The sequence below is a fragment of the Thunnus albacares genome, chromosome 8 (genome assembly GCF_914725855.1).
Source record: "Thunnus albacares chromosome 8, fThuAlb1.1, whole genome shotgun sequence".
Classification (NCBI taxonomy): Eukaryota; Metazoa; Chordata; class Actinopteri; order Scombriformes; family Scombridae; genus Thunnus; species Thunnus albacares.
Window position 1 is genome coordinate 8,622,663 of NC_058113.1, and position 21,293 is coordinate 8,643,955.

The following is a 21,293-nucleotide window of genomic DNA, read 5'->3' on the forward strand; positions in this document are numbered from 1 at the left end:
TTCCTCTCCTACTCCAGCCTGGATGGAGGTTATCAGCAGATGGTGTCCATGTGGCAGACATTGCATATAGACATGAAGAGTCTGCTGTCTTGGCAGTACCTGATGAGAGACTTCACACAGATACGCTCCTGGAACATCACCATAGTGAGTGTTAACACTTGAATGCAAAAAAAAAAAAAAAAGCCATTAAGAGCCGTATTAGTTGGGGTTCCAAATATGAGGTACATAGAGAGTTAATTGTCTTATGTATGAATAAATCAAGATATTAGGGGATAGACAAGGCCTCTACGGTCTGTTATTGTAATAGTAAGCTATTTATTACATTGAGTGTTTGGAATCAAATACAGTTACGACAGAATCATTTGTTGGCACTGGAAAGAATGCACTAGCTTTGATCAAATTAACAAGCAAACCAGTTAGGGTTTATTTGTGCTTTAATGATTCTGTATATTTTAGACCATGAAATGAACCTGACTCCAAACCAAAAATGCAGCAATAAATCAAATTACAACATAAACCTCTTTGGAATATGAAGCGTGATTCCACTGAATAAGTCCTGCCTCTTAATCCCTCCCCCGTTTTTCTCCATCCTGTGCAGTTAAAAACCATGAAATCAGAGGAATATAGACTGATTATGAGGAACCTGGAGCTCCACTACCAGGACTACATGCGCGACAGCCAGGACTCGCAGCTCTTTGGCCCTGATGACCGCATGCAGGTCGAGGAAGACTATACCAAGTCCACCCAGCATTTCGATAACCTGCTTCGCTCCATGGAGAAAGGTAAAACCTCTTCTCCAAACATCAAAATAGCTTTTATCTATTCATAGATATATCAAGGGAATATACAATAAGTGTATAGCAACTTTATATTGTCAATTCACCTTTCAGGGCAAATGATTGTGGTCAAAGGTGAGTGCTGGAAAACCAGTCAAGCAACAGCTCACCAAGCTAGTGTGTGTACACGCTTTTAACTTTGGTTGAAATGTTAAAAAGACTGTTACTGTTTGAGCAGAGTTCTGAATGTCCGCATGTTGTTTTTGGTTTCCATGTTGTTTTTTGTTCTTTTTGCAGCTCTGCACAAAGTAGAACCCATATGTTGTGGGTTAAGCTCTCATATGTTACGCTTTTTGTCCTGCAGTCATATCACCTAATAGTGTGATTGCTGAGGTGGAAAATACTTCCTATATAAATTGTGGTTTGAATGTATACAAGCTCGGTGTGTTTGTGACACAACACAAGAAGAATTGCATGTACAAACATGTTTTAGTGCACTGCAAATCTGTGATTAACATAGCAAAAACAAGTGATTTGAGAATATGAAAAATGTTTATGAAGACATGCTGGAGTCCTTGTTACACATCAGCAATCCAAATCATAACCATGACATATTATACCCTGTCATATACACAAAGCTCTTATCTAAGGTTTGTGAACAGTATTTTTTAATTTATTCAGTATTTCTATATTTTAACCCTTGAGCTCTTTAAAAATCTCTTTTTCCCACAACCTTACCTTTAGGATAAGCAAATTGTTCATATATTCTCACTGTTCTAAATGAATACAATTGCTGCTACACAGGTCAAAAGGATGAGACTCTGTGTAAGAACTACATCTCTGAGATCAAGGACCTGCGTCTGCGTATAGAGAACTGTGAGACTGGGACTGTGGCTCGCATTCGCAAACCTTTGGAAAAGGAACCTCTGAAAGAATGTGTTCAGAAGACAACAGAGCAGAAGGTACTATGCTCAGATTAAATGCGTTGTGTAGAAATAGGAATGTGACATTTAAAAAAGCTTTACCATATCATTTTTTTCAGACATGAGTATAATCACCATAAAAACAGACAAGACCATTGCAGACAAAGCTGCTACTACTGGGCTCTATGGGGATGAAATAAAAATAAGTACTAACAGCCTCTTTCCAAGTGGAAATGTGTCTTCATTTAGAGAGATACAAAATGCTCTGTATATAGCCCTAAAATAATACGCCCATTGTGAATATGTCTGCAAGATTTGTATTTAATGACCCTCATGGTATTTTGTGAATAATGTATCATGAGCTAGGCTTTTCTTATAAGCCTAGTAAGACATCTTAGGAGGCAAAATACATCCAGAAAATGATTCTTGGCAGCCCGCTGGCCCTGGAGGCCAAAGAAGTCCTCCTGCAGAGATGAAACATGGAAAGATAAGCTGGAGTAAAAACAGAGAGGCAAATTTATAATTAGATACAATAATTCTGTTATTGAATTAATGGCTTAACACTGTCTATAATGATATTTTACCAAGATAATTGGTGTATGGTGGAGAGAGAGATAGGTTGGGTGGAGTTAAAGTGGTGAAAAGTTCTCAAAAACAAATTGAGAGAGTGAAGGTAAAATATGTGAAAATAGAGCAATAATTGCTTGGAGGCCATGAATGTGTTTGCAGTGAGAATTGCAGAGATTGTAGGCCAGCTTGCTACATTCCTACTACAGCTGCTCAGGTCTCTGATGATCTCAGACTGTTCAGACAAATTTGTACATCGCCTCTGGCCAATCCTTGCACAGAAATACCCAGTGCAGGTTCATTTGAATTTTGAAGGTGCCCTACAGCACATTTGAATAAATTTCTTTTAGAATCTGCTCCTTATACCAGGCTGGATGGCATTTCTTTATCAGTTACATATTAACTCTTGTTGTCCTCCTCTGATGTGCAGAAAGTCCAGGTGGAGCTCGAGGGCCTCAAGAAGGACCTTGATAAGGTGTCTGTAAAGACAAAAGACATCTTGAACTCCCCACAGCAGTCTGCCTCTGCTCCTGTGCTGCGCTCAGAGCTTGACCTCACTGTGCAGAAGATGGATCATGCCTACATGCTCTCCTCTGTTTATCTTGAGAAGTGAGTCCCCATTCCTCCCAATCAACTACTGTACGCTTAAGAGTTAAGATAAAATACACAGTTCTTTCTAATGTCCCTTTTGTTGCACTTGTTTACTTGATATTTCTTGCCCTAGGCTGAAGACTGTGGAAATGGTCATCCGTAACACACAGGGTGCAGAGGGAGTTCTCAAGCAGTATGAGGACTGTCTCCGTGAGGTTCACACTGTGCCCAGTGATGTCAAGGAAGTCGAGACTTACCGTGCGAACCTTAAGGTAAACAACATATGATTCTTTCATAAGGTCTCTTTTCATGGAAATTTGTTAGAAGGGATCTTTGTCAAGTGTTTATATACACTGTAAAATACAGAAATACAAAAAATATAGCAAAATACAATAACTTATAATTCCTTCTCTCAGCTGTTTGGTTACTGTTCCCTTTAATAGTATTTCACCCTTATTTTAATTGATTTGACCATGTTTCCTCAATACTGATTGCTCTGTCTCCCTTTTATTTGAAACCTGCAGAAAATGCGAAATGAGGCTGAGGGTGAACAACCAGTTTTCGATTCTCTTGATGAAGAACTAAAGAAAGCCACTGCCGTGAGTGACAAGATGTCTCGCGTGCACAGCGAGCGTGATGCTGAGCTGGATCACTACCGCCAGCTCCTGTCTAGTCTCCAGGACCGCTGGAAGGCTGTGTTCACCCAGATTGACCTTCGCCAGAGAGAGCTAGAGCAGCTTGGCCGCCAGCTGGGCTACTACCGCGAGAGTTACGATTGGCTGATCCGCTGGATTGCAGACGCCAAGCAAAGGCAGGAAAAGATCCAGGCTGTGCCCATCACTGACAGCAAAACTCTGAAAGAGCAACTGGCCCAGGAGAAGGTTTGTGTACCTCTTGATATTACCAGCTGTCTTTAAAATGACTTCACATAAAGGTATTGAGCTCAACTTTTAATTTTATTTATCCATTTATTTTTCAAAACAGAAATTGCTGGAGGAGATTGAGAAGAACAAAGACAAAGTTGATGAGTGTCAAAAATATGCTAAAGCGTACATTGATACTATCAAGGTGAGCGTTATGCAACATTAGCATGCATAATGTACTGTGAATGTTGTAATTTAGAACATTTAGATAAAATGGCTGTTGCATAACTAATGTATGGAGACTGTCCTTTTTTCAAATAGGATTATGAACTCCAGTTGGTAGCCTACAAAGCTCAGGTGGAGCCTCTTGTTTCTCCCTTGAAGAAAACCAAACTGGATTCTGCTTCTGACAGCATCATTCAGGAGGTGTGTATCTTCCAAACCATACTGGATCCAGTTTCTTGAAAGTACTGAATATATTGATAAAGGATGGCTTGACCATCAACTTGGGGTCACTATGAAAGACATATAGATGAAATGTAAAATTACACGTCTCTAACAAACATGCTTCGTTTCTTTCCATATCAGTATGTAACACTGAGGACCCGGTACAGTGAGCTGATGACTCTGACTAGTCAGTACATCAAGTTCATCACCGACACACAGCGCCGCTTGGAGGATGAGGAGGTGCGTGACAACTGGCTGAGGATCCCAAACAAACTAAATTCTAACATTAACCTAACCAACCAACCAAATAACCAACCAACAAACAAATTTACCCACCGAACACTAAATGCATGCATGCACGCACTTTTCTCTGTGTGTCACACGTGAAAGCGCAAAGTCATGCACACAAAACCACACACACATCAAATTGATGTACGGGTGACAATTTGTTCCTTTGCATTGACTATGCATGAAACATTGGCATGCTGTAGCTGATCTCTTAGCTAGAGCAGCACATATTGTTTGGAGCATATTAAATGCTCTCAGTAGAGATCATATCAAAGTTTATAAAACAGTACAAAAAACAGGAAACAAAATAATAATTGCAAATAAATATGATGCATGAGGTTGTATATGTATTCAGGTGGATTCAGTATTAAAGTAGATTATTCAGTTGAGACCATGGCTCTCGATGTCAGTCTAAAACTACATTTAATAAAGTAGATACAGTACATTGTATGTCCATATTAGCTGCTCCATCTTCATTCATTGTGTGTATTGTGTGATTTAGAATGAGGGGTTCTTTCTTTCACTAGGGGTTTCCTTTCCTTTCTTTTCCCACTGGCCACTTTATTTCCTGAGGTTAAAAGCAAAGTTAAGACTATGGTTCAGCCTCGTTATCATGGTCCTTTTTTCGAAATTAACACAAGTTTTAGGTTTTTCATTCTTTTCTAACCCTAATGTTTTGTTTGTTTCTTTGCTTCTCTTAACTGCTTGCCAGTGCTTTGCCATGATGAATGCTTAACTTGTTTGAGCATTTAAGAGGTAAATTATTCACAATGCTTCAGGTACCTACGTACTGTACTGAATGTATCTCCGTTCTCTCTGTCATCTTAACATCTGTGTCTCTCTCAAGCTGCATTTTGGCTTTCCATGGCATATTTATTTTCTTGCTTTCTTCACTCTAGCCTTTTATAGAATTGCAGAAGATATTTTCACTGTATTTTATCCTTTGAGTACTTCTTGAACTGCTTCTTAAACTTATCAAAGCCATAAACCAGCATTACAGTGGCATCATCTGAACCTATTATCCTTCACCTTTTCTTTCCTTTCCATTCCATTTTGTGGCAAATGGTGATTTAAAGAACCCCCAGTGCATGGGATAAGATTAAAAAAAGTTTTCTAAGAGACTGGTGTGGATAACACTCTAACATAAAACATGCAGTCTTTATTTTAAAAGAATGAACTGGGCCAACAAATGTTCCCACACTCTGCACAGAGACAGTCTAAATATAATACAACAGATTGTCCAAAACATTAATGAAAGAATTCAATAGAATCAACTTACAGAAATGTCTATTGAATACTTTTATATTAAAAATGTAAATAATTGAATAGTGATTATAAATAAATATGTGGCAGACTCTATTATATACATGAAAATAAGAATATTCCTGCCACTTATGTAATAAACATTGAAATCAAATTCTTATTGAACATCAAATTATTTTGAAACAAAGCTAAATTGAAGACTGTGCTATATAATACTGGAATCATAATTATACTACAGTTTTTGAGACTTAGTACTACTACAGCTACAGTTGCATGCCATATGATTTTCTTGCTGTGTTGTGAAGTGATATTTTGTTTCCATACATTAATTGATACATCCCCATCATCCATTTTTTTCTGAATTGTCTTGTCATGAATTGTTTTGATTGCATCGTGAATTTAACATCACTTTAATGAATGTGCACCTAATTTGCATCTAGTCATTGATCTTTGACTTGTTCTTTGAGCTAACTTTTAACATTAACATTGCATAGGTAATACATTACATTAAGTTGCTCTCATTCCAGTGTAATTAGGCTGTGATTACTATAGTAATTACAATTTTAATCCACACTGTTGTGAGCTGGCTAATGTAAAGTATTGCCTTTAACATGTCATGCTTAATTTTAATCCTTTCTTTACCATTTGCTTCCACTAATGCAGAAAGCTGCAGAGAAACTCAAAGCGGAAGAGCAGAAAAAAATGGCAGAGATGCAGGCTGAGTTAGACAAACAGAAGCAGTTAGCTGAAGCTCACGCAAAGGCCATTGCCAAAGCAGAAAAAGAGGCTCAAGAGCTGAAGCTCAGAATGCAGGAAGAAGTAAGCAGAAGAGAAATCGCTGCTGTAGATGCAGAAAAGCAAAAGCATAACATCCAGCAGGAACTGCATGAGCTCAAAAACCTCTCAGAGCAGCAGATCAAGGACAAAAGTCAACAAGTGGATGAAGCTCTCCAGTGCCGAGTCAAGATTGAGGAGGAAATCCGCCTCATCAGGATCCAACTTGAGACAACAGTAAAGCAAAAGTCTACCGCAGAAACTGAGCTTAAGCAACTTCGTGACAGAGCAGCTGAAGCTGAGAAACTCAGAAAGACTGCCCAAGAAGAAGCTGAGAAGCTCCGCAAACAAGTCAATGAAGAGACCCAGAAAAAGCGTGTGGCAGAAGAAGAACTCAAACGCAAATCTGAGGCGGAGAAGGAAGCTGCTAAGCAAAAGCAAAAAGCTCTGGAAGACCTTGAAAATCTCAAGAGGCAGGCTGAGGAGGCTGAAAGACAAGTGAAGCAGAAAGAGATTGAAAAGGAGAGACAAATCAAGGTTGCTCATGAGGCAGCCCAGAAGAGTGCTGCCGCTGAGCTCCAGAGCAGACACATATCCTTTGTAGAAAAGACCTCAAAATTGGAAGAATCACTCAAACAAGAGCATGGCGCTGTCCTTCAGCTGCAAGAAGAAGCTTCACGCCTCAAGAAACAACAAGAGGATGCAGAAAATGCCAGGGAAGATGCAGAAAAAGAGCTTGAGAAATGGAGGCAAAAAGCTAATGAGGCCCTCCGTCTAAGACTCCAGGCTGAGGAAGAAGCTCACAAAAAGAGTCTCCTTCAAGAAGAAGCTGAGAAACAAAAGGAGGAGGCTGATCGTGAGGCTAAAAAGAGAGCCAAAGCTGAAGAGTCAGCCCTGAAGCAGAAAGACATGGCCGAGAAAGAACTTGAGAGGCAGAGGAAGGTAGCTGAAAGCACAGCTCAGCAGAAACTCACTGCAGAACAGGAGCTGATTCGTCTCAGGGCAGACTTTGACAACGCAGAACAGCAGAGATCCCTCCTTGAAGATGAACTTTACCGCCTAAAAAATGAAGTCATTGCAGCTCAACAACAGAGGAAACAGCTGGAGGATGAACTGGCCAAAGTGAGGAGTGAAATGGATGTACTCATTCAGCTCAAATCCAAGGCAGAAAAGGAGACCATGTCCAACACGGAGAAGAGCAAACAACTTCTTGAAGCTGAAGCCACCAAGATGAGGGACCTAGCTGAGGAGGCAAGCAAGCTTAGAGCCATTGCAGAAGAGGCCAAGCATCAAAGGCAAGTTGCTGAGGAGGAGACAGCTCGTCAGAGAGCAGAGGCTGAAAGGATTCTCAAAGAGAAGCTTGCTGCAATCAGTGAGGCCACTCGTTTAAAAACAGAGGCAGAAATTGCCCTGAAAGAGAAGGAGGCAGAAAATGAGAGACTCCGGCGACAAGCTGAGGATGAGGCCTACCAGAGGAAAGCTCTTGAAGACCAGGCCAACCAGCACAAGCAAGAGATTGAGGAAAAGATAGTCTTACTCAAAAAATCATCTGAGGTTGAAATGGAAAGACAAAAGGCAATAGTGGATGACACACTGAAACAGAGGCGAGTTGTCGAAGAGGAAATACGAATTCTCAAGCTCAACTTTGAAAAGGCTTCATCTGGAAAACTTGATCTGGAGCTAGAACTGAACAAGCTGAAAAACATTGCAGAGGAAACTCAACAAAGCAAGCTCAGAGCAGAGGACGAGGCAGAAAAACTAAGGAAGCTTGCCCTTGAGGAAGAGAAGAGGAGGAGGGAAGCAGAGGACAAGGTTAAGAAGATCGCTGCTGCAGAGGAAGAGGCAGCTAGACAATGCAAGACAGCCCAGGAAGAGCTTGAGCGTCTGAAAAAGAAAGCAGAAGAAGCCAGAAAGCAGAAAGACGAGGCTGACAAAGAAGCAGAAAAACAAATTGTTGCAGCCCAACAAGCAGCCCTTAAATGCAGTGCAGCTGAGCAGCAAGCCCAAAGTGTTCTTGCTCAACAGAAGGAAGATGGCATCATGCAGAAGAAGCTTAAGGAAGAGTATGAGAAAGCCAAGAAGCTTGCCAAAGAAGCAGAGGCTGCTAAGGTGAAGGCAGAAAGGGAGGCAGCTCTCCTTCGTCAACAAGCAGAGGAAGCAGAACGACAAAAAGCAGCTGCTGAGCTAGAAGCTGCAAACCAAGCCAAAGCCCAGGAGGATGCGGAGAGGTTGAGGAAGGAGGCTGAATTTGAAGCTGCTAAACGAGCACAAGCAGAAGATGCAGCACTCAAGCAGAAGCAACAAGCTGATGCTGAAATGGCAAAGCACAAAAAACTGGCAGAGAAAACATTAAAACAGAAGTTCCAAGTCGAGCAAGAGCTCACAAAGGTTAAACTTAAGCTTGATGAAACTGATAAACAGAAATCTGTCCTAGATGAAGAGCTGCAGCGTTTGAAGGATGAGGTCGATGATGCTGTCAAACAGAGGGCCCAAGTGGAGGAGGAGCTGTTCAAAGTCAAAGTTCAGATGGAGGAGCTGCTCAAACTTAAAATCAAAATTGAGGAGGAAAATCAACGCCTTATCAGGAAAGACAAAGACAACACACAAAAATTGCTTGCAGAAGAGGCTGAAAATATGAAAAAACTTGCAGAGGATGCTGCTAGACTTAGTGTAGAAGCCCAGGAGGCTGCACGCTTAAGACAGGTTGCAGAAGAAGACCTAAATCAGCAACGAGCTCTTGCAGAGAAAATGCTCAAAGAGAAAATGCAGGCAATACAAGAGGCATCTCGATTTAGAGCTGAGGCAGAGATGCTCCAAAGACAGAAGGACTTGGCCCAGGAGCAGGCACAAAAGCTGTTGGAGGATAAACAACTAATGCAACAGCGTCTGGAGGAGGAAACAGAGGAATATCAGAGGTCACTTGAGGCAGAGAGGAAAAGGCAATTGGAGATCATAGCCGAAGCTGAAAAACTCAAACTTCAGGTTTCTCTGCTCAGTGAAGCCCAGGCCAAAGCTGAAGAAGAGGCTAAAAAATTCAAGAAACAAGCTGATACAGTTGCTTCCCGTCTTCATGAGACTGAAATTGCCACCAAAGAAAAAATGACTGTATTGGAAAAAATGGAAGTCGACAGACTTAATACCAACAAAGAGGCTGACGATTTACGCAAAGCTATCGCAGACCTAGAGAAGGAGAAAGCTAGACTGAAAAAGGAGGCTGAAGAACTTCAAAATAATTCTAAAGAGGTATTGTGTCAAAAATGGCATAACAGAGCAGCTTATGTCATTGTTAACTCTATCTTAAAACTAACACACTTCTTTCTTAAAATTCTCTCTATTCCTTTCTTTAATTATACTAATCATGAAACCATATCTTTGATTTTAAATATGAATTTAATTTTGATTTTTACAGTGCACTGTGCTCATGCAGATCCTGAATGCTCCTTCCTATCCTGGAATGTTTATTTATTTTTAAGACCTTCATCCTTCATTTTTCAGTTTCAAAAGCCAGTTGCAAGCTATGGAGGATATTTTTGGTCATAATTAAAATTAAAAGTCCAAATAGAAAATCAAAAGAGATAAAATGAAAAAGATTATTATTTCACCACACTACTAAGAATAATCAGGCCATAGTTAAACTTAAAAAGAAAAAACAAATTCAAAATGTAAAATGATCATTTGAAAATGTAAAGTGAAATTTGAAATGCAAAAGCTTGAATGAAAATGCTCAAACTGAAAGCTAAAATGGTGACATTGAAAATGGCAATGGAAATAAGAAAAGGGAGACATCAAATATAATGGGAAATGAAAAAACTTAAATAGAAAAACTTTTTTTTTTCTTTTTTTTGCATTTGCAGTTTCCATTTGCCATTTAAAATTTCATCTTTTCCATTTTCCAGTAGGCATTTACCATTTCACATTTGATATTTGACTTTTCAAGCTGTATGTAAATGAGGAAACATGGCCCAAAGGCTGGAGGGAGTGTTTGAAATAGCTGGGGCACAGAGACACCTTATGGACAGCAGGGGGAGCTGACTGCTTAAGAGCACAGTAAGTTGGACAGAGCAGTATGAGTCCAAACTAGAAGGGGAACCACACCGTGGTCTGCCATACACATTGGCCGCTAGCAATGGCAAAGCCAGAGCTAGCCTCATTGCTAGGCGCTGGAAGATGAACAGACTTTATATGACTGTACAGCAACAGTAGCCTACACATTTGTTGTGCTGTCTTTATTTGCTTCTACTTTTGCAGATCTGCTGCTGAAATTAGAAAGATATGACGGCTCATGTGGCTGCCAACTCACAGCCACAGGTTTTTATTAACTACTATTACAGTAATTCAGTTATGATTATGTAGAGTTAGTCATTTGTTCTACTGTCTTTGGAAGAATCTAACTTAATTTTTTGAAGCAGCAAAATGATTTGTATTTGTATTTGAATATAAGTGGAAATAGGCATAACAATCCTGTTTTTTCATTATAATTAAAATTTTAAGTTAATAAAATGTTAAAATAAGTGTTCTTCAATAAACTATTGCAGCAACGGAAGATTCCCACTCAGGATCTCCAACCCTGGTCTCCCAGACAATGGTCAACTACACTAACCACTCAATCATGCCATAGAGAAATCAGACATGCAGATCTGCAGCTATTTATATATCACAACACAGAGGACCAGGAGTGGGAGTCGAAGTTTTGTTCAGGGTTCATAAAATGGACGAGGGAAAGGTGGCGGTCAACGAAGAAGCCATGCCATTATTGGAAGTTTTCTCTTTATCAATGACTTCCAGCACCTGCCTCAGCAATGAGGCTAGCTCTGGCTTTGCCATTGCTCACAGCCAATGTGGATGGCAGAGCATGGTGCGTTTCCTCTTCTATTTTGGATTCATGCTGCTCTGCCCAACTCACTGTGTTCTTTAGCAGTCCGATCCCCCTGCTGTCCATAAGGTGCCTCTGTGCCCCAGCCGTTTCAAATCCTCCCTCCAGCCTTTGGGCCATGCCTCCTCATTTACATACAGCTTGAAAAGGTGTATGCCATTTACAATAAAAATGTATTAGGTGTATCGGTTCACCTCAGGGTGCAACAAAATGGCTTCACTGTTGCAGATTAAAAAAACTACTATCAAACAAATGAGAGTGAGCAGAATACCATAATGGCAAACAGCATTTACCATCCTGGACTATAGAGTATGGTTAATTGTATTGTTCCCATAACCAGCAGAATATTCACAATCATCAGTTAAAAAAAAACAAAACAGCTTTCATATAAATATTTTTACAGGAAGTATAGACGTATTCTAGTATTTCAAAATCTGGTTAAACATAATGGATGGATCTATTCCAGAGTGATGACATCTGTGATTTTTTTCAGCTGGACTGTTACTCTTCAGTGTAGTGCCAAAAATATTCACGGTCTTTTGTAATTTTATTTCAGTTCAGTGGGACATCTTGTAAGCAGAGCCACCAAAACATTGTTAGCCACCACAATCATTTTGGACTTGTTTTACTTACTTTTTCACATATATGCACAGTCCATCCAAGTAGTAGTAGTAAATTACTAGTTTGGTCTCAAGTTTACTTTTCAAACCAAATCAATAATCTTTTAGAGTGAAGATGTTCAAATACGTGTATCATTACATATTCATTACACACAGATGATAGGTCAAGAGGTATTATGAATTCCAAGAAGTTAGTACTTAGTTGATGCAGTTATCTTTCTTGTGACAACAGCAAATTTTGCTGTACATTTTTAGTTAGTTATTTAAGGCGCATTACTCTCATGATTGTTCTAGACTTGATAATGTAAGTGGAAATGTTAAAAAAATACAAGAATATGATGTATTTTTATCGTGAGACAAGTATGCCAGAGAAAAGTTTTAATCTTTAACTGCAATTCTCTAAAAACTACAGAAAAGGAAACCTTCCCTTAGGGATCTCCATATGCATAAGCAAAGTGCATTGTACGAATTGTCTCCATTATAAAGTACATCAAACAAAATATGTGAAGAATACAGTATGTGGCTCACCTGTAAACCTATTGTAACTTTATATTTTCCTTTTTCATTCTGTCAGATGGCTGATGCACAGCAGAAACAAATGGAACATGAGAAGACAGTGCTCCAGCAGACATTCCTTACAGAAAAGGAGATGCTGTTGAAGAAGGAGAAGCTAATTGAAGATGAAAAAAAGAGGTTGGAGAGCCAGTTTGAAGAGGAAGTCAAAAAGGCCAAAGCTCTCAAAGATGAACAGGAACGCCAGAGACAGCAGATGGAGGAGGAAAAGAGGAAACTCCAAGCTACCATGGATGCAGCCCTCAATAAGCAGAAAGAGGCTGAGAAAGAGATGCTTAACAAGCAAAAAGAAATGCAGGAGCTGGAAAAGAAGAGACTAGAGCAGGAAAAGATTCTTGCAGAGGAGAACCAGAAATTGCGCGAGAAGCTGCAGCAGCTGGAGACAACGCAGAAAGACCAACAAACCGATCTCATCCATGTAAAAATGGTTGAGTCACAGAAAGTTCTCAATGGCCAAAGTGCCGGTGATGTAGTAGATAATGTGGAGAGTAAACCAGATCCATTGGCTTTTGACGGCATCCGTGATAAAGTCCCTGCAAGCAGACTTCGTGACCTTGGCCTTTTATCAAAGAAGCAGTTTGACAAGCTGAAAAATGGCAAAACCACTGTGCAAGAACTTGGTGAGACTGAAAATCTGAAAAGAATTCTCAAAGGAAAGAACTGCATTGCTGGTGTTTTGACACCAACTAATCAAAAAATGTCAATCTATCAAGCTTCAAAAGAGAAGAAGATTACTCCAGGCACAGCCATGGTCCTTCTTGAAGCTCAGGCAGCCACAGGTTACATTTTGGACCCCATTAAGAACGAGAAATTTTCTGTTAATGAGGCTGTGAAGGAAGGCTTGATTGGCCCTGAACTTCACAATAAAATGCTTTCAGCTGAGAGGGCTGTTATCGGCTACAAAGATCCATACACTGGTGGGAAGATCTCTGTCTTTGAATGTATGAAGAAGGGTCTGATAGAACATGATCATGCCATCAGAGTCCTTGAGGCTCAGCTCGCAACTGGGGGTATCATTGACCCTATCAATAGTCACCGTGTACCCAATGAAACAGCCTATAAACAGGGACAATATGATGTAGAAATGAACAAGATTATGGAGAACCCTTCAGATGACACAAAGGGATACTTTGACCCCAGCACTCAGGAACCTTTGACATATTCAGAGCTAATGGAAAGGTGCACCACTGACCCTGACACCGGTCTGCTATTCTTGCCAATCACAGATAAGGCTGCGCAGTGCTCAAGTATATACACAGAGGAGGAGACCAAAGATGTGTTCAGCAAAACAACTGTGTCGGTGCCATTTGGAAAATTCAAGGGAAAGACTGTCACCATTTGGGAAATAATCAATTCTGAGTACTTCACTGAGGACCAGAAGAGGGACCTTCTCCGTCAGTACAAGACAGGCAAAATCACAATCGAAAAAATCATTAAGATTGTGATTACTGTGGCAGAGGAGAAAGAGAAGAAAAACGAAATTACCTTTGATGGTCTGAGAGCACCTGTCCCTGCTACTGAGCTCCTGGAATCTAAAATCATTGCTAAAGACCTGTACAACAAATTGCACAAGGGCAATATGACAGTCAAAGAGGTATCTGAAATGGAGCCTGTCCACAAAGCACTGAAGGGTACAAACTGCATTGCTGGTGTAGTTATTGACTCCACCAAGGAGACAATGTCCTTCTATGAAGCTATGAAGAAGGACATCATGAGGGCAGGGCCTGCCATGCATATGCTTGAAGCGCAAGCAGGAACAGGCTATGTTGTTGACCCTATTAATAATCAGAAGTATACTGTTGATGAAGCTGTCAAAGCAGGTGTTGTTGGTCCTGAGCTGCATGAAAAGCTCCTGTCTGCAGAGAGAGCTGTGACAGGTTATAGAGATCCTTACACCGGAAAGACTGTGTCTCTCTTCCAGGCAATGAAAAAAGATCTCATACCTAAAGAACAAGGAATCAGACTGCTTGATGCCCAAATGACCACTGGTGGCATCATTGATCCAGTAAAGAGCTATCGTATTCCTCATGATGTGGCCTGCAAGAGAAATTATTTTGATGACGAGGTGAAACAGATTCTGAGCAATCCCACTGATGAAACTAAATGCTTCTTTGACCCCAACACAAAGGAAAATGTCACATACTCACAGCTCTTAAAGAGATGTGTCCCTGACAAGAAAACTGGCCTCCAGCTTCTGCCTCTCTCTGATGAAGCAATCAGTGCAAAGGAGGAGTCAGTTTACACTGAAGCCCAAACAAAAGAAGCTATGACTCAGGCAACTGTGGAGCTTGATTCTGGGCCATTTAAGGGCAGGAAGGTGACCATCTGGGAAATAATCAACTCTGAATATCTCACTGAGGAACAAAGGCTTGACCTGCTCAGACAGTTTAGGACAGGAAAGGTTACAATTGAAAAGATAATCAAGATTGTTATCACAATTGTAGAAGAGAAAGAGACCAAGAAACGAGAACAGTCCAGCTTCAAGGGACTCAGATCTCAGGTCCCAGCGGGCTCTCTGTATGATTCCAAAATCATTGACAAACCAACCTTTGATCTCCTTCAACAAGGCAAAACAACACCTAAACAAGTCAGTGAGAATCCCAATGTCAAGAAATACCTGCAGGGCTCTGATAGCATTGCTGGCATCTTCCTGGAGCCGACAAAAGAAAAAATAAGCATTTATCAGGCTATGAAGAAAAAGCTCCTCAGACACAACACTGGCCTTTCCCTTCTTGAGGCCCAAGCTGCCACTGGGTTCATTGTAGATCCAGTGAGGAACCAGTGCCTTTCAGTAGATGAGGCGGTGAAATCAGGCCTTGTAGGCCCAGAGCTACATGAAAAACTCCTCTCTGCGGAAAAAGCTGTAACTGGCTATAAAGATCCATTCACGGGCAATAAAATTTCCCTCTTTGAAGCAATGCAAAAAGATCTCATCCTGAAAGAGCATGCCATGCCACTGTTAGAAGCACAGATGGTTAGTGGAGGAATCATTGACCCTGTAAACAGCCATCGAGTCCCAACTGATGTTGCATATCAAAAGAACATTTTCAGTAAGGAAACTGCCAACACCCTATCTGATCCATCTGATGATAACAAGGCTTTCTCAGACCCAGAAACTGATGAGAAAGCAACCTACAGACAGCTTAAAGACAAGTGCCAAAGAGATTCAGAGACAGGCCTGTACATCCTCCCACTCTCCAAGCCTCAGTCTCCAACTGTTGTGGAGAAGACATACCTCTACACAGAGGAACAAACACAGAGTGAACTGACCAACACCCAAATTGACATTCCTATTGAAGGCCTTGCTGATAAACCACTTAACCTCTGGGATGTAATGAACTCAAATTTGCTTCCAGAGCAGGAGAGACAGAAGCTCATGGATGAATATCGCTCTGGTAAAATCACTAAGGAGCGGATGATCATCATTATTATTGAGATTATGGAGCAGAGAGAGATCATCAGAAATGAGAGTCCACTGACATGGAAGACAATAAGGAGAAGGATAACTATAGAGGAGCTGTACAATGCCCGCATCATTGACTTAGAGACATTCAACCTCCTTAAACAAGGCAAGAGGGACATCCGTGACATAATGGAGATGACCAGTGTGAAACAGTATCTCTATGGCACAGGCTGTGTGGCTGGGGTCACAACTGATTCAAGCTCCAAGATAAGCATATACCAAGCAATGAAGAGAGGTTTTCTTAAACCAGAAGTAGCACTCAGTCTCCTAGAGGCGCAAGCTGCCACAGGATTCATTGTTGATCCAGTAAAGAATGAGACACTCACTGTTGATGAAGCTGTTCGTAAGGGTGTTGTCGGCCCTGAGATTCATGATAAGCTTCTTTCAGCTGAGAGAGCAGTCACAGGATACAAAGATCCATACAGTGGGAAAATCATATCTCTTTTCCAGGCCATGAAAAAGGATCTTGTTCCAGAGGATTATGCTCTGAAAATGTTAGAGGCACAAACTGCCACAGGGGGTATTATTGATCCTGAATTCCAGTTCCACCTGCCAGCAGATGTTGCCATGCAAAAAGGTTATATCAACAAGGAAACCAACCAGAGACTAACTGATGATGTTAAAGGATTCATCGACCCTGTCACTGAAGAGAACCTGTCATATGCACAGCTGCTCAAGAGATGCAAGTTAGATGGTGGGCTGCGCCTCCTCTCCCTGGGAGACAAGAGGCTGATGTTTAAGGGTCTGAGGAAACAGATCACAATGGAGGAACTGCTCCGCTCACAAATTATTGACCAGCAGACTGTCACTGAACTGAATGAAGGTCTTCTTTCAGTGGAGGAGGTTAGCAACAGACTGTCAAGGTACCTTGAGGGCACAAGTTGTATTGCTGGTGTATATTTAGAGACCACAAAAGAACGTCTATCAATTTACCAGGCCATGAAGAAGAACATGATTAGGCCAGGCACTGCATTTGAACTCCTTGAGGCCCAGGCATCCACAGGATATGTCATTGATCCAATCAAAAACCTCAAACTGACTGTCAATGAAGCAGTGAGAATGGGAATTGTAGGCCCAGAATTCAAAGACAAGCTTCTCTCTGCTGAGCGTGCAGTGACAGGATATAGAGACCCTTATTCAGGCAAAACAATCTCCCTGTTCCAGGCCATGAAAAAGGGGCTGATCCTGAAAGATCATGGTATCCGTCTCCTGGAGGCTCAGATTGCCACTGGTGGAATCATTGACCCAGAGGAGAGTCACCGTCTGCCAGTTGAGGTGGCCTACAAACGTGGCTTCTTTGATGAGGAAATGAATGAGATCCTGACGGATCCTTCTGATGACACCAAAGGCTTCTTTGATCCCAACACTGAGGAAAACCTAACCTACCTCCAGCTCATGGAGAGGTGCATCACTGATCCTGACACTGGCCTGGTGCTCCTGCTACTGAAAGAAAAGAAGCGGGAAAGGAAGACCTCCTCCAAATCTTCAGTTCGTAAACGCAGAGTTGTCATTGTAGACCCAGAGACAGGCAAAGAAATGACTGTGTACGAGGCCTATAGGAAGGGACTTATTGACCACCAAACCTACCTGGAGCTTGCTGAGCAGGAGTGTGAATGGGAAGAGATCACAATGACATCTTCTGATGGCACTGTCAAATCCATTATCATTGACAGGAGGTCAGGGAGACAGTATGATGTTGACGATGCTCTTTCACGTGGCCTCATTGACCAGAATGCTCTTGACACATACCGATCTGGAAACCTGTCCATCACAGAATTTGCTGATATGCTTTCTGGAAACATGGGAGGCTTCCGCTCTCGCTCATCCTCCTTTGGTTCCACCACTGGTTCCACCTACTCCTCTCCTATGAGCCCCATACCCTCCATTAAACCACCTGCAGTCATATGGAATGACCCAACAGAGGAGACTGGCCCTGTAGCTGGAATGTTGGACATAGACACACTGGAGAAAGTGTCTATCACTGAGGCCATGCACAGAAATGTGGTAGACAACATCACAGGCCAAAGATTGTTGGAGGCCCAAGCCTGCACTGGAGGAATAATTGATCCCGCAACTGGTGAGAGATTCTCAGTTGCTGATGCTACAGAAAAAGGCCTTGTGGATAAAGTCATGGTTGATCGCCTAAATCTGGCTCAAAAAGCATTCAATGGATTTGAAGACCCCAAAACTAAAGTAAAGATGTCTGCTTCCCAGGCTCTAAAGAAGGGCTGGTTGTATTATGAGGCTGGTCAGCGTTTCCTTGAGGTCCAATATCTGACTGGTGGACTTATTGAGCCTGAGGTCGAGGGCAGAGTCTCACTAGATGAATCCATAAAGAAGGGCACCATTGATGCCCGCACTGCCCAGAAGCTAAGAGATGTCAGTGCTTATTCTAAATATCTAACATGCCCAAAAACCAAACTGAAAATCTCCTACAAAGATGCCATGGACAGAAGCATGGTTGAGGAAGGATCTGGTCTTAGGCTTCTGGAGGCATCCTCACAATCCAGCAAAGGCCTCTACAGTCCCTACAATGTCAGTGGCCCTGGATCTGCTTATGGCTCCCGGACTGGCTCAAGGACCGGATCTCGTACAGGCTCCAGGAGAGGCAGCTTTGATGCTGGCTCTGGCTTCAGCATGAACTTCTCATCCTCCTCTTTCACATCCTCCTCAACTAGCTACAGCCGCAGATTTTGATTAGCTAGTTCTGTACCTAACAACTTTGAAATGCTTATGTGACTAAGAACCAACAATACTAATGCACTTTACAGTTGCATTTCTTACAGGAAAAATAGTTACAGTAACAAAGAAGTTATAATTTATTTATTCTGCCCTGCATGTGGTCACATACAGAACTGCCTAGGCTATTGATTTTTATTTCATATATAACAGATGTATAAACATGTGCCTCATATACAGAGACATAACCAAGCATTGCTAGATATATAAAATATTAATTTTCTTTAGTACTGATTACAAAGTCAGTTTATATTTTTCAAAGCAAAGCATGCAATCTCTGCTGTTTTTTAAGTGACTTTATAGTTTTCCTTTTACACCTGTTAAAAAGTTGTATACTTGTGCTCTCTGAAACTAATATATACTGTATGTATGTCAAACAGAAATATTTTTCCAGTATTCCTTGTTTCCTTTGAAATTCAAGAATATGTGTCTATTTTGTTATCCTTTTTGACAACACTACTTAATGAGATACTGTATGTCAACATAGTTCTAATGTTTTTAACAGATTCTAAAATACATAGATGCCTTCAAAAATTCTGAATGTTTGTATAGAGTATGGACAGATTTTGTGTTTATTTTTTGTTATTTGTTGCCTGGGTAACTAAATAATATACCCAGTTAGTTGCAGCACAGAATGCACCTATGATACATTACAAAATGAGACACTACAAGAATACAATACTGAACGGATTGCCAGAATTAAAATTATGAAACCAGTTTCACATCTGTCATTACTTTGTACTTATGTCCATTTATATTCAGTGGACTTGCATCCTTTTAGTTCATTACACCATTGTTTTACATACTCCAAGTTTTGGATTCTTCATATTCACCCTCAATCAAGTGTTCCTGGTAATTCCCAAGATGATGTCAGACTTGATCCTGCATCCCCATTCAGACCTGACGCCTCTTAATTTGGTTCTTGTAAGTTGAAATAAGTTTTTTTTCTTATGTTTGCTTTGTTCTCTGTTTTCTTCAGTTGATTTTGATAACATCTCAGAGCCAAGATTATGCCATTTTTATGCCATTTTCCCCTATCTCACACTACCAGGGTGATACCACTGGTAAACTACTTTATTAAAAATTCTCTTCACCGTCAATTGACTTTTCTTTATCCTTCTTTTTTTTTTTACAGCTGCCTCAGTCTCTCAGGATCCAACATATGAGCACAGATACTCAGTTGGCTAGAGCACATGATTACCCCAACTTGGATGGATTTGTGAGTCCATGTCATCATCAAGCAGTAATGCAGGTACAGTAAATAACTTGAAAACATTGTCATTTTAATTTAATTTGCAAAAGATGAAGCAAAGTTTCATCAAGGTTGTTTTGCAATTTTCATTTAAATTGTATTTTTTTTCATTGCATGGTTTTGTTTATTTCATTTCATTGATTTTAATTCATAGTCATTTTCTTTCATTTCTAGATCTGCCATTGAGTATGTCCTTTCTTCCATTGCACATCACATTTGAAGAGAGCTGAGGCTGAGTCAACCTGACACCATCTTGGGATGCCTTACTAGGAACACTCTTCATTCATTACCTGTTTTTCATATATTTATTACTTGAATGCTGATAGTGATATTTATGTTGTCAAATCCTGATACACTCCCAAAGCATACATGCATCTGTGTGTAGATTCTTTTGTTTAAATTGGGATTAACTGTAGTGGAAGGACAGCATATCTTCATTTAGCTAGTCCTAAATCCACTGAGTATATTTTTGTATTATCTCTCACTGTAAAATTCAGCCCAGCCAAAGTGCTAATGAAAGGCATTTTGAGAATTGGCATACTTTATATATCACCACATTGCATGAATGTATTATATAAAATTAACTCATACAGATTTCCATATGCGAACTAAAAAACAGCTTGAAGCTTTATTTTGCTTATAGTTATTTTTCCACAGCAACTGTTTCTGTTATGCATCTTTAAAGTGTTTTACCTCTGTAAATGTTTTTATTTTGTTTTCATCATGTTTTTGATATATCATGAATTTGCTTTGCATGTTTCACTAACTTTACAAAGGATATTTGGGAAAAATGAAAATAAAGAGAACTGCAGATGTAACTGAGCTGATTTTGATTTTAGCAATAGTGGACTCTGTTGTATGTTCTGAAAATAACACTGTGTTGTAAATAAATGTGCTCTGGAGAGGCCCCCTTGTCATTCGTACATTAATATATATGCATCTGGAACTGTTTTTCATTATATGTTTTTCAGTGCAACAGATGACAGTTGCAACGCAGCCATTTAAGAAAAGTAATAGCTTGTCTTGGACAGAGTGAATATAATGGATAGTGTGAATATTGTAAACATGGCACAGTGGAAAAGTGACACCATAATTTTTACCTTCTTTATTGCTGCACAGAGTATATTTTATTTTTTGAAGGTGATAAGCAGTAGTTGACCACAAGAGGGCAGTGTTAGACTGGCCTACACTTATCCACAGTGAATCAAGTGTAACAACTACTGCTCCACAATTGATCCTATTGTTAACACTGTGGTTTATAAATGTATAATTGCTATAATA

General features: G+C 40.5%; 1 protein-coding gene across 15 annotated transcripts in view; it reads left to right on the forward strand.

Moving 5' to 3' along the window:
- Window positions 1–20,919, forward strand: part of LOC122986933 (plectin-like) — a 128,260-nt gene extending 107,341 nt beyond the window's left edge. For 10 of the 15 annotated variants that reach the window (XM_044358458.1, XM_044358460.1, XM_044358464.1 and 7 more), the window contains 14 exons: window positions 18–144; window positions 599–782; window positions 891–911; window positions 1,581–1,738; window positions 2,697–2,875; window positions 2,991–3,129; window positions 3,382–3,738; window positions 3,842–3,925; window positions 4,042–4,146; window positions 4,309–4,407; window positions 6,382–9,735; window positions 12,560–19,684; window positions 19,896–20,012; window positions 20,187–20,919. In XM_044358458.1, coding sequence (XP_044214393.1) covers window positions 18–144; window positions 599–782; window positions 891–911; window positions 1,581–1,738; window positions 2,697–2,875; window positions 2,991–3,129; window positions 3,382–3,738; window positions 3,842–3,925; window positions 4,042–4,146; window positions 4,309–4,407; window positions 6,382–9,735; window positions 12,560–18,718 — 10,966 coding nt within the window. In that variant the 3' untranslated portion in view covers window positions 18,719–19,684; window positions 19,896–20,012; window positions 20,187–20,919. The remainder of the gene's footprint in view (window positions 1–17; window positions 145–598; window positions 783–890; window positions 912–1,580; window positions 1,739–2,696; window positions 2,876–2,990; window positions 3,130–3,381; window positions 3,739–3,841; window positions 3,926–4,041; window positions 4,147–4,308; window positions 4,408–6,381; window positions 9,736–12,559; window positions 19,685–19,895; window positions 20,013–20,186) is intronic. The other 5 variants (XM_044358461.1, XM_044358456.1, XM_044358457.1 and 2 more) reach the window with 2 other exon arrangements.
- Window positions 20,920–21,293: the final 374 nt, after the last annotated feature.